Consider the following 13,366-nt stretch of genomic DNA (forward strand, 5'->3'; position numbering starts at 1 on the left):
AGAAAATTTCTTGCTGGGAAAACATGGGATCTCTACCAGGTAAATGAACTAGGAATGACCCTACCAGGAGAGATTTTCCCAGGCAACGGAAAAGAAATTAAAGACTTCCTTTGCCTCCACTTCAGCATTATCTTAAAACCTCAGAAAATCTTTACATTACTAGGAGCTGGAGTATGGTTTTTGTTGTGGTCAGTTCTGGAGATTGTACTGGTGGATTGCACGGCTACAAGAAAGAAATGGCTAAAGACAATGTGCTTAGCATACATATAAATTATAGCCCAGGATGAAATGGGCAATCACGATGTCCACGAACCAGCAAGGGTATGGATCAGCACCAGCAAGGCGCACTGACAAGGTCACTGAGATTTAGAAGTACTTATCAGTGTCTCAGCATGGCATTATTTGGTTTTTAATTTATGGGATTGCAGAGACTGCATTTATTCCAAACTTGGACCAACAACGAACAAAGCAAAAGCTCTTCTACACCACAGTATTTAATTTCAATGCTCTTATTGCATCACATCTTTTCTGGACTGTCAGGAGGGAGAATGACAATTCCTGGTGTCAAGTAGCAGCTTGTCCCCAATGTCCTGTTCTAAGTACCTTGCAGCATTATTCAGGCTTACGAAACCCCATATTCTTGTTCACTTTCAGGAGAACACAATGACTGGAAAACACTATTTTCCAGCTTGCATCTGCTAGTTAAAATAAAAAGCAATGCCATATACTCTCTAGAGAGCTCCAAGCTGCTTGCATAGAATAAAAGAAACAAATGTTAACAATAAATAGAAAGTCTCTAGCCTGGCCCTGATGAGAGAATCCTGTTTTCCCAATGGGTCCCTTTGTTTGCTGCAACTTGCCTCTTTTCTGTATGGTAAATATTTAATGTGCCATCTTCCCCTGCAGAGGACTTGATGACTGCCAGTACCGGGTGCTGGAGAAAGGGAGCTATTCGCTGCCTGTCCTGTGGCCCCAACTCTGGGGGCTGCTGCACCCATACAGAGCAACCACTCTGCAAAGCAGGAGCCCAGCACTGAAAGCTGTACTTCGAAAGAGACTCCAAAGAACAGAAAACTAGAAACTAATAGACTTTTCTGAGGCATTTTCTACAGACAGACGGATAACCACACGCAGTCTGGCCAGTCTGTTAAGAGCACAGATTGGTGCAGTTAAATTTGGGTTTATTGTAATTACATAAAGCAGGCTACCAATCAGACGATGTACAAGTAGAACATAAAATTAGGAAATTCCCAGAATAAAGTAACCACAACTTTTGTAATCAGATCTTCAAGTAGAAACCATGCTTAATAGATTTTTGTTAGTTCGCTCAAAAACAAAGAAACAAAGAGTCTTCTCCACTTTCAGACTCAATGAAGGACTGACCTGACAACTGAAGTTAAATTGACGATCTGAATTTCATGACCAAGTCAGGAAAAAAGGCTGTAATCTCACTAATAGAGCTAAACTGGTGAGAAAAATGCATGGCTTCTCTAGCCATCATGCTGATGATATTTGCTTTGAGCAGGACCAGAGAATGCAGTGGTGTGCATTAGTCCAAATGGTGAGCCAACATGTCTGGAAAAAGGCAAGGCATGAAAGGGTTCAGCAAAAAGTGTGCCACATGCCATGAGAGGTCCCAGGCTCCACAATGCAGCTAGAGGAAATGCCCAAACCTGCAGCAGGGCCTGAGACCATCTAGAATTACCTCTTTGCTCGCCCTGAAGATGTTTCTGGGACCTGGGACCTGGGATGTGGTTACCTCTGCCAGGTATGCTATGAAAGGACAGCCAGGAGTGCACACTATGCCCGCACTCCGAGCAAGTTGTAAGGCTGAGCCCATCGCTGTGGTACTACATCTACCATGACCGCAGAAAATTTACACAAAACCTCTCCATGGGCATGAGATTTGTAAAGCTGCAGCAATGTGTTAGATAAGCCTTTAAAGAAGGGAATGAAATCCTGTGGTTATGAATGGAAGCTACAAACATTAAGACATATGAAATGTCTGTGTATGACTTTTTTGCATTTAGACTGGGGATATCCACCTTCCACCATGAATAGCCTGACATAGACTTTACAGACATGGTGAACAGCAAATAATGTAAAATTGTTCCAGCAGTAGCCTGGGACTTGCGCATCCAGGCTGCAATACCCGTCTGTGCCTCCAATTTCTTCTGCTACCTTTGGAACAATCCGTCCCCAGGACATTTTTTAATTTGGTGACCGAGCAAAATAAAACACGAGCTAGCCACGGAGATTAGGACCAGTATCCAGCTTTTCTCCCATTCCTTGTGGTGCCCCTTGAGTCCTGAGCTCCTAGCTCTGTGGCAGGAGCAAAGGAGGCTTCTAGACTGCCTTAGTGCTTGAATAACCTCTGAGGAAACCACAGAGAAGGATCTGAATCCCCATAGGACAGAGGGGTTTTAAGTCAATTCTCTACAGCCTAGGTGAGCACTCAGGCTGCTGTACCATGGGGTGGTGGTCTTGCAACCTGTGGGCCTATCTGACAGAGTGCCTCCGCCAGAGATGCGGGAGCCTGCGCGCCAAGCCATGGGGCACCCAGAGACTGCTGCTGTTCAGAGAGTTAACAGTAAGAGCTTTTAAGCATCGAGGATTAGATAGTGCAGAAAAGAAAATGCTGTGAGTTGTTCTTTGATGTGACAGCACACATCTCAGACCAAGGGAGCAGCAGTAGCTGGTCTGTGTCCTGCCCTAAGGCTCTCTGGACCCACCCGCACTGGCAGTGCCTGAGGCTGCCCTCAATGCCAGTTTTGTTGGCTACACTGACAAAAGCACCTGCAGGCACAGGTCTAGGTAGCCTTGCTTGACCTACAGGTCTCAGCACATCCAGCAGGCCATCCGCAAGTTCCCACATATGCAGATGGAGGCTGAGATGCAACCGGCTTAATCCCAAAGCTGCCTTGCATCTGCCGGGCAATGGCTTTGCATGGCAACCCCCTCCCAGCATGGGGACAACTCGTGCGCCCGTCTCAGAGGCCTGGAAGAGCTCAGACCCATTAAAAATTGTGAGATGCTCTAAAACTGTTCAAGGGGCACCAGAATATACAGTATGACTCAAAACAGTCTTCATCAGCCCTCCCAGTGGTGCTAGCTGGGTACTGATGCTTCTTTTTATTTTTTAAACAAAATTATCAATGTTCTTAATTTGAAAAAATGAAATCTTTAATAAAAAAAGAAAGTTTTGAAGCCAATCTATTAGCCAAATTTGAAGCCAACCTTGCAAAGATGTGGCAACATTCGACTGCGCGGGCGCTAACCATTGCTCATTTGCTCTTGCTTTCGTCAAGTCACAAATACGTTCAGTTTTCCTACTAAGAAATATACGTGTTCAAGGAACTAAGTTTTTTGAGCTTGGTATCCAAATAAAGGATGGAACAGCAGTTTATCATAGGGCTGGCTTCCTCTTTGAAGTATTTAAAGCCAGATGTTTACAAAGGTTACAAAGAACCCAAACCTAACCATTTTCTTTTCCTGTTTACTTTTGAACACATTACTTCCTGAGCCAATTAACAGCTGTCAGCCAGATATAACAGCTAACAAACTACAAAAACAGGGATGAATGATGGAGTGAACAGAGGCATGATACAAACTGCAGTCTGTCTGCCAGGGCTCGAGGGTCTTTTAGGTCCCAGCTCTTGGCTGTCTGCCTGCCAGACAGCGATTGGGTGGGTAGTTCAAGGTCCTTGCTTCAGCTGAAACCTGCATGCATACACGTGATAACACGCTGGAAATGGCAAATAAACCCTTCTGCCCCACTTCTGGCTCCTGAACTGCTAAGGGTTAAAGATTTTCTCAATGTTCAGCCAAAGCGTTCCCTCCTGCAGCTTAAGCCCGTTAAGGTTGGTCTGTCCCAGGCGACTAATGAGAATAACTAATCCCTGTCGCCTTCACACTCATCAGAGAGCTCTGCCATCTCTTCCAACCCCCAGCTCTGGTTGTCCCTTTCCTCAGGCCTCTCTTTTCCACCTCTGAACTTTCTTCTTCTAAAAGAGGATGCGAGGCCCAGGGCTGCACGTGCAGCTCACCCCGGCCGAGCAGCCCAGCACAGCCACCTCCCTTGCACAGCAGCATCCCAAGCATTTGCTCGTGCTGTGCCTGTGGTTTGGTTTTTTATTTTTCTCAAAGCACCCATGAACCCAACCAGCATGTTTTTCAGCCCACGTCTTCCCATAGTGTTGCAGGCAAAACAGAGTTTCCTGGGGAAGCCACTCATTCCAAACCTTTAACTGCTCCGTGCTGGCTCTCTCCACCAATTGCCTCCTCTGTTAGAGCAGTTTCATCCAAATCCTCAGTCTTTTTGTCCCTTTTTTTTACCCCTTGCCTGTAAGAATTAAATACTCCAACTGTGTTCAGCTGGCTGCCTGCTGCCTTCCCTTTTGCTTTCAAAGCATCCCACAGCCCCCCACAACATCTATTCAACAGCGTGCACCGAATATAACGGGAGGGGGCACAGATCCCCACCTCCAGGCTCAAGCATCAAATGCAGCTAACCTGAATCACAGCATACCTTCCCGCACCAGTCGGTTGTTTCTGACCGACGTTGCCCCAGCTTCAATGAGAGGCTAAAACCCTCGGCTCAACCAGCAGCCGAGCAAGGTGTTCAGTGTTGTTGGGGCACTGGCATCGTGGAGGAGGTGACAGGTGATGCTAGGCACAACCGAGAGCAAACGTGGGACAAGTAACTCTTGTTACAGGCAGATGGGGAAGTCGCTTCCTTCCCTTTTTAAAATGTACCTGTCCTTTCCCCTCTGCAGCCCAGGCTCTCTCTGAGCTGGCACGCAGCCAGGCTTTGGCTGTTACATGACCCCTGCTCCTCCATGTCCATGCCTGCTTTCTCCTCTCGGAGAAAGTTGTTCCCTCTTCCACCACCAGCAGCAACGCCCTGCAGCCTGGGACAGGGTTACCTGTTGCTTCAGGTGGAGAACTTGGGGAAAATAATTCTTTTAGGTGGCAAAGCTGAAACTCCAGTAAAACAAGAGGATAAGCAAGGTGATAGTTTGAAATGGAATGAAGGATGCCCCCAGAAACAACCCCTATTTTCATCAAAGCAATGAAATTCTCATTGGAGAAATGTTTTCCTGACCTCAGAACCCACTTGAATGCAGGCAACCACGGTTCATACCTTTTATACTGCTCTGTGTTTTAAAGAAATCTGACGCCTTCCAAGACCACCTAGCAAGGTGCATTCTGAACTATGGGACAAAGGCTTCTAACGGCAGCAACCTCCCTCAGCCTCAGCCTTCCCTGTGTTTCTGCAGGGCCCTTGACATTATTTGGGCCAAGACCCTCTCTTATTACTAGATGACTTGAAATGCCCTTGGCTCAAAAAGGGGATGTTCCCATCCAGAGCAACACTAATCCAGCAAGAGGCTGGACACACCAGGCCGGTCCTTCACCTCCTGCCAGACCAATTTACTCTCCCGAGACAGGGGCCACTTTCAGAGCCTACGATTGCATAAAAAACTCACTTGTGATTTCTGCATATATTAAAATGAAATCCCACCATTCAGGATTACATTAAAGAGAAAAGCAGACCACATACAGCTAATCTGGTAAAGGATAAACTATTTTCATCCATATAAATGAAGCCATGGAGATGGAAATAAGTTTCTAACAGGGACTCACTGAAAAGAGATGAGATGACTCACTTCATTCCTGAAGCCATATTCAATCTCAAGTACCTCTAATTCCTATTAAAATAAAGGACATTGAAAACATTCAGGATCACTCAGGACAAAGCACAAGAGCTCATTTTACTGGAGATGAAAGACTAGTGAATTAATCCACTGTATCACCTACTCCCCTAGGATGGGCTCAGCTGGCTTAATCTGTCACTTTCCACAGACAGGAGCTATTTTTTCCTGTTCTTGCTAGTGTCAATATGTTTCTTTAAATATCTTTTCAGAGAGGGTGTATATATAGTAACACTCTGGTACTTTTAAAAGGAGCCTCATTTCCTGTGTAAGAGCTGAAGCTCTTGGCAAAACTGCCTACTGGTTGCAGCATCTGAACCACAGAAATTGTTTTTTTTTTAAATGAAGATGTTAGTAGAAAAATGTTTTTTCCTCCACAGTTGAGAGTCGTACAGAACTGGGTCCAATATAAAACTGAATTGAATTAGCTAAATATTATCAGTCAGGCTGCAAAGGCAACCAAAGACAGCACTCCAACAGCCCACGCTGCTCCATGCTGGGGATCAGGATGTGCAGTGATCTGCTTCCAAGCCACTTTTGACTGTAGGGTAGTATACTGGAAACAGTATACTGCACTGGAAAAACACTAGGGGAAAAAAAAAGCCTACTTCCATTTGACATCATTTTGTATCTAACTGGCTTTCTCCTTCTTCCGCGTGCTCCTCCAGTGGCAGAATAGGAAAGCAAATAGTTTTCCAGACCTGGGAAAATGAGCCCTTACACTGTGAGATGGTGGCACAAAGGTCGAGGATGCACAGGACCTGAAATAACTTTTGAGTGAGATTTGGAACTGGCTCCTTTACAGTGTAACACATCTCAACCAGAAAGTCTCAAGTGGACTTCCCTTGACCGCAGCTCGGCTCTTGCCCGGTGCAAACACTAGATCTGAAGAGCACATGGGAGCCCCCAGCAAAACCTATTTATCACTGTGGCCAGTATTTGCTCACTCCTCCTCACACTCAGTGCTTGTGACACAGGCAGCGATACTCTGAGCGGATAAAGGAAGAGAAAACACCCCTTAGGAATGAAAGCCGCAGTATCACCACCTCACACAGCTCTTCCGCCTTCCACCTTCACCCAGCCACCAAACGCTGAAGACTGCGCACGCCCTACGAAGAGGCAAAACGCAGGAGTGGGTGTATCGACTAGGGAAACAGAAGCTGTCACAGTCCCCCTCCACTTCAAGGCTGACAGCATTGCTGGGGAGGGAGAGAACCTAAAATTAAATGGGCCCTTTTGTACTGAGCACCCTTCAGCAGGGATTGGTGGTGACCTTTCTGTTCTTTTGAGCTATTACAGCAGTCGGTTAACACTCAATTTACTTTTTGTACCAGAAAGGCGAAAACTGACACGGGGCAACGATCTGTTTTTAGCATACCAAGGTCATGTAGAAGAAGGAATAGATTTGGGAGCAGTTTAAAAGGCCAAGGAGCTGCAGGAAGACAGCAGAGGCAAGCCAAAGGGGATGTGTGGGAGGGCAGCAAATGGTGGAGGGAGGCAACAACTTGTTTACAAGAGGAGCAAAAGTCAGTACAGAGATTTCAGGAATGGAGGACTGAGAGCCTCTCGGGTCATCCGCAGGAAGAATAAAGAGGATTCACATACAATCTGCATGCGCGGGGCTGTTCCTCAATGCACAGCCAACGTCCTGTGCTCGCCTGACCTCTCTCTCCTACATGTCCAACCACGATGACAGCAGATGAAGATATCACTGTTCACCCAGCACCGTTGGCACGTGTGGCAGTGCTCTCCGTGCGAGCTGGCCCAGTCCCTCTGAACCAACAGCACTGTCTTTGCAATGGTAGATACTTTACAACCCAGACAAATACTTTCTTCAGAGCAGAGCCTTCACACGGCAGGTTCAAGTCATCATTGTCTTGCATCTTGTTCAGTGACACATACGAATATTTAAGGAATGCAACAAGTGTAAGCTGCAGGGCTTTACACCCCCTCTGGACCATGTAAATGACCTCTAATATTATGAGCAACGATGAAGACAGCTCAGTGATCATCTTCAGCTCCATAAATGTCTTTCCTGACTAATTTCTTAGTCATAAGTTGTCATCATGTTATAAATTGTCCTGAGGGCCCAGTGTGCTGCGTATTGCACAGTTGGGTAAGAGAAAGTGGTTGAAGTGAACAATCTAAGTAATCCACCTTTCTGTTTGGTATTCAGTGCCTTTCTCGGAAGAAAAAAAAATTGCAGTCAAAGAACACCGTTTCCACATGGAGCCCAGAGGGGAGTAGGGCTACCGTAGCACACTACCCCACACAGGGTGTGGGCAGGCAGGCCCTGCAAGGGCAAACTCTGCATGCAGTATGTGACCCTGACCGGCTCAATACTACCTGTTTCTGCTATCAGCTCAAGCCTAGCAGTGGAAATCATGACCGTGACACTAACCCTTTTCTGAATCTGGTTGCAACCCAGAGGGAAAGCTTTAAAGGAAAAGAGGAGCATTACTGAAACACAGTAAGTCACTTCTCACTGCTGGGCTTGTCTGCATTAGACAGTTTTACTACTGCACTTGACCCAAAAATACCTGAAACAAGTCATTACATCGATTCTGTTTTGGGAAGGGACAGAACATCTCTTCCCATGCAAGAGCCCCCACACATTTTGGATATGGGGCACTGCATGACACCTCGCAGGAGGTGCAGCATGGTTGTGACACACGAGAGCACTTCCAGTCGTCTCCATTTATCTTAGTCCATTCTGCACCCAGCTCAGAGCAGTTGTGCTCTGCAAGGCAAATCAATTTCTTCTACTCTGCCTGTGGCACAGTGCTAACTTTTTACTCCTAATAGAATTAGGAGTAGTTTTAGAATTACTCCTAGGTAAGAGAGTTTCCCACATGTTTTTCTAATGTGCAAATTGCAGCACTCCCCTTTTCAGGTTTCTAGACGCAAGCACCTGTGCAGCTCCTGGGTTCAAGTGCTAGCGCTTGGGGATGCGCATCATGCACAGTGGGTGGCTTGGCACTATCATACCCTGTCTCTCTGAGAGTTTGCAACTCCTGTCTACACTGATGCTAAGCAGCAGTTGGCCTTGCTGGCCCCATCCTTGCTGGAAATTAAGGGAAATTTCCCACAGCAGCCTTAAGTAGCAGTGAAGAAGAAACACTAGTATAGTCCGGTGGCTGGCATTTTATCGCTGCCTTCCAATTGTCTTCCCGTAGGTCGATACAACAGCATGTACGTGCTGGGTTTTGTTAGTATTCCTGGCAGCGTGACAGCAATACTGGGAGGTGCTCCTTGAATTCTCAGCATAGCCAGGATGGTGCTGCTCGAGGGTGCCTGTGACGGCAGCAAGCAGAGCTGCACATTTCCAAAAGATGTTGCAGGCAAGACGTTAAGTCACTGGAGAGAACAGCAAAATGCCATCCACCATACGGTGCTCTCCAGGGAGCACAGAGGATTGCGTTGGTACTGGGTGACAGCAGCAGGCTGGCATTTCAACAGCCTGGGCAGAGCCATACTTCAGAAAGGATGATTTGCAATGCTGGCTCCACACATCACAGCCAAAGCAAAGTGCACTTGGAAATTGCCTGGGCAAGGAAGGTGGTGCCTCCCTTGCATTGCTTCTCCCATTCATCTTCCTGGAGAGTAATTTATGTCATAACAGCAGAAGTATTGGAGGTTTTCCGTGATCCTTCAGCACATTGTTGTGTGTCTTGGTATTTAGCACCATCTGTGTGCATCCTCCATACCCCCACAAAAATCCTTCTTCCATTCTGACTCCTTTTTTACCTTTAAGTTCTTGACTCATCCAACTGCTAAACAACTCATCTCTGCCAAACTAGCAAATGGAGTCAGCGCAGGATGAAATTCACCTCTCCATCCTGTCATTTCACCACACTGTCCACTGAGGACAACTGCAGTGAGAAGCAGCTGAGCGAAACCCAAGCAGGGAAGGCTCCATTGCAATAGCTAACCTAAATATATGGAGGCCCAGGCCTTTAGCTTCAAACCTTCCATACAGACCTCTAACACACAGCCTTTCATTCAGAACAGTTTGTTACTGTAGCATGTTTCTCAATAGATAAGAAAAATTTGCAGGGGATACAAATGTCAGACTCAGAAGTCACATGAAATACAAACATTTCCCTCAACAGGTGGCAGAATTTTGACTCTTTGTTGGTGCTTTTATTTCCTCCTCATACATCTTTGCTCTGTGCACAGACTTATTCCACTGAAGCTGTTGCAAAAAGCAGTGGTGGAACACAAGTGAAACGCCAGCAAAAGCATGGTCGATATTGCAACACTGCTCACCTCCACGTGCACTCTCTACAGTCAGGACCCTCAGTAGCACAACATAAAAGATAACACCGTGTCAGCATGTTCATCACATTTGCATCACCAAGAAACTCAAGACACTTTTCTAATCAAGGAGGAGAAAAGAAAGCCACTGAGAAATTTATTCCCACTTGTCCCCAAACCAGTAGACTGTCAGGGGCTGACTCCTTCACAGCCAGAATGCCCGTGCATGTGACAACAACCACCAAAGCTTCTTAAGGTATTCTCATTTTCCAAGCTGAATGTCAAACTGCATAAAATGTGCTAAAACCAGGTAAGTCTTATCCAGGCTAATACAAGGCCCATTTTGACATGTCTTCTGCACGTGGAGGATCCTTTAGCCAGAATATTCTTCCTCACCAGGGCTCTACTGTTATGAGACAGGCAGGTTTGGAGGGAAGGAGGGAAGGAGCTTGTGCATAAGGAAATACAAGAAAAATCCTCATTTTAGAAATCCTTTAAGAGAAGAAACTTTTGTGAAAAAAATCATTTCCAAATAAAGAAACATTAGATTTTATTTAAAAAAAAGCTAAAGAAATTAGTTTCAAATTGTGGATGCCCAATGTGTGCAAGATCAGAGGGGGGCCTGGCAAGTTCCTTAAACTGGAGGGAAATAGGCAAAAAATGAAGGTAAAAGACAGGAAATTGCTCAGAGCTGAATACATTGAAGCTGAAGAAATAAAAGACCTGAAGAGACTGAGCTAGCATTTCAGGAGAGACAGGTGGTGCCGGGATAGCACCTCCTAGAAACACATGCTGTGTCACTTGTCTGCAAATTACACGGGAAAATTAAATTTAGATCGTATGGATGTTCCAAGCTTTGCAAAGACTGCGGTGCTGCTGGCACTCAGTCCAGTCCTCGGGTGCTGTGCCGCGAACGCTGCTCCCCGCAGCCAAACTGTTAGCCCTCTCCTAATTATCACCTTCTGGGTGGGAAGCAAAGGCTCCCGAGGGTCCCGAGGGAATACACTGCGTCTTTGAAGTGGAGATCCCATTAGCCCATGCAGCATGGGGTCATTTACTGACAAATGGGACTTGCTGTTCCTTGTTAGTTGCAGGAAGACTGTTCAACTCCAAAATGAAGAGGCTTTTGCTGTTTCCTTATCCTGTCAAAGGGCTGTCAGCGCTTAAGAAGGCAGACAACTGCACGCACTGCCTTTAGAGTTCAAAACTAGTCCTAGTTCCACCTTTAGCACTATAAATAATTAATTTTCTGGGTAATTTAAGCAAGGAACATGAGAAGGCTCCCTATGCATAACTGCACGTTCAACCTTAAATCTTCTTGTTTCTCTTTCTGTAAAAAACTCAGAGTTGATCCTTGTTCTTTACCACCTAGCCATTAAGCCACACGCCATTCCCACTCAGCAGTGCTATAGCCTTGCGTGGGATGCCAGCTTTATCTGTGTCTTTCCAGGTCATATAGCCTCCTCTTCTCCACCCTCAGAGCCATCTAACCCCTTCCTGAACCACCTCTACTCCTTTCCTGCCTTAGTTTTACTTCCTCTTCCCCTTGAGGGGCCAGATTCTTTGCTTCCTCACACCTCCCACATTCGCTTACAGCAGTGACTGTAGAGTGGGAGTAAAATGTTAGTAGATCATTAGTGCCATCAAAATGGCACCAATATGCATTTACTTTCTATGATTTCACAAAGTGCAGAACAGAGGCATGCTGTCCCCAGCCCTGCTTCCCGTTTCCATTACATTTACATACACAATCCTTTCAAGCATCTCCTTTCCCTGAAACTGCCCGCTTTTCCCCCAAAGCGCCCACGTGCCCCCTCCCCACCTCCTGCCCGCAGCCCCCCCCCATCCCATGGGCACTCCCAGGCAAAGGGGCGCACTCCACTCCGTGCTGCATTTGAAGGATTGTCTCGCTCCCAACTCCAGAGCCACAAGCTCTGCAAGGCAGAGGGTTATTTACCATATACAATTATAGAGTTGCATAAGATACAAAAGATCCCAAAGCAAATAACAATGCGCTGGGGCAATGGCACAACCCATACGCAGCTGACCAGCAAGCCCGGCCAACACTAGCCCTTCTGTGCAAGACAAAGTGCACATTCTGCACACGCACGCCCCCAGGAAGAACCAGAGAAAAGTGGCTTTTATGTTAGTGTTTTGTACGAATCTAAATGTTTAAGTAAGAACATTACAGAAGCAGCAGGCGCATGAATCCTTCAGCCTTGAGTCTCCTAATGAGTTCTGGAAAGTGCAAGCTACTGAACCAAATACTCCCAGCAGACGGGCAGATAGGATCTGAGCCACCCTATGACAGGAAGCATAGGTGAAATATAAAAAGGCCCTCAAACTGCCTCAACTCTAAACATATGCTCTGGAAGCTGATGGTGAAAAAAACCATGTCTTCTTTTAAACACATCACCTGCCTTTTCCTAGGAGCCACATAAAGGCCCCTAGGGCCTGTCCTAGGGCTGTCCCTGCAGCCTGCACCCTCCCTTTCTACACCAACAGGACGGTTTGGGCAGGTGCCTGCGAGCACCACGGCGGGTCCCTCCAAGATAACAAACACCTAGCACGGTCACTAAACCCGCTTGCGGTGCCTGTCTCCAGCCTAAACAACAAAGAGGCTCTTGCAGCGCTAAGGGCGTTCATGGAGAACACGATCCAAGCCCCCGAGCACACAAGGCCGAGGCAGCACCGGCACGGGCACAACTCCCGGCCCCACGGGCCGAGCTTGCGCCCTGCCCGGGCTCGGCGGCTGAACTCCTGGGCGCACAGGTGGAGCTCGCACGTTTTGCTCCCTCAGCGGCCACGAAGACGGCCAGCGCCAGACACCTGGGGTGCAGGGCCAGTCTCCCTGGCCCCCTGGGAGGCGCCGTCAGCTGGGACAGACCACGCGCCCACAGAGGCGCTGGGCCAAGGACACCACTGCCGTGCCGTGCCCAGCACACCCGTCGTCCGGGCGCCCCCACGCAGCCCCCTGGGCCCGGCTGGCTCCACCCTCCCAGGTCGGCCCCACCCACTTCGAACAGCTCCGCCCACCTCGGCCCCACCCAGTCAAGCCAGCTCCGACCACCTGGGCCAGCCCCACCCGCGGCAGCCCCGCCCACCCGCGGCAAGCCCCGCCCACCCAGGGGGCCTCACCCACCTGGGTCGGCATCGCCCGCTTGGGCCAGCCCCGCCCGCCGCCGCCGCCCCGCGCGGTACCTGCGTGCGCTCGAAGCTCTCGCGCTCCGCCTCCAGGCCGCCGCCGCCCGCCCGCCGGCTCAGCACCTTAGGCAGCGGGTTGGACACCTGCTTCATGGAGCTGCTCACGCGGTCCATGGCCCCACTGCGCCCGCCGCCCGCTCCGGCCCCGCCGTGCCGCGCCCTCGCAACCGCTCCGCTCGGCGCCGCCGCTG

The 13,366-nt window shown here is 48.2% G+C and overlaps 1 protein-coding gene across 1 annotated transcript in view; it reads right to left on the reverse strand.

Annotated features, from left to right (window-relative positions):
• HIP1 (huntingtin interacting protein 1) overlaps window positions 1-13,366 on the reverse strand; it is an 81,679-nt gene extending 68,313 nt beyond the window's left edge. Inside the window, exon 1 of the mRNA XM_068909629.1 lies at window positions 13,173-13,366. Coding sequence (XP_068765730.1) covers window positions 13,173-13,289 — 117 coding nt within the window. The 5' untranslated portion in view covers window positions 13,290-13,366. The remainder of the gene's footprint in view (window positions 1-13,172) is intronic.

The sequence above is a fragment of the Struthio camelus genome, chromosome 16 (assembly GCF_040807025.1).
Source record: "Struthio camelus isolate bStrCam1 chromosome 16, bStrCam1.hap1, whole genome shotgun sequence".
In the NCBI taxonomy this organism is placed as follows: domain Eukaryota; kingdom Metazoa; phylum Chordata; class Aves; order Struthioniformes; family Struthionidae; genus Struthio; species Struthio camelus.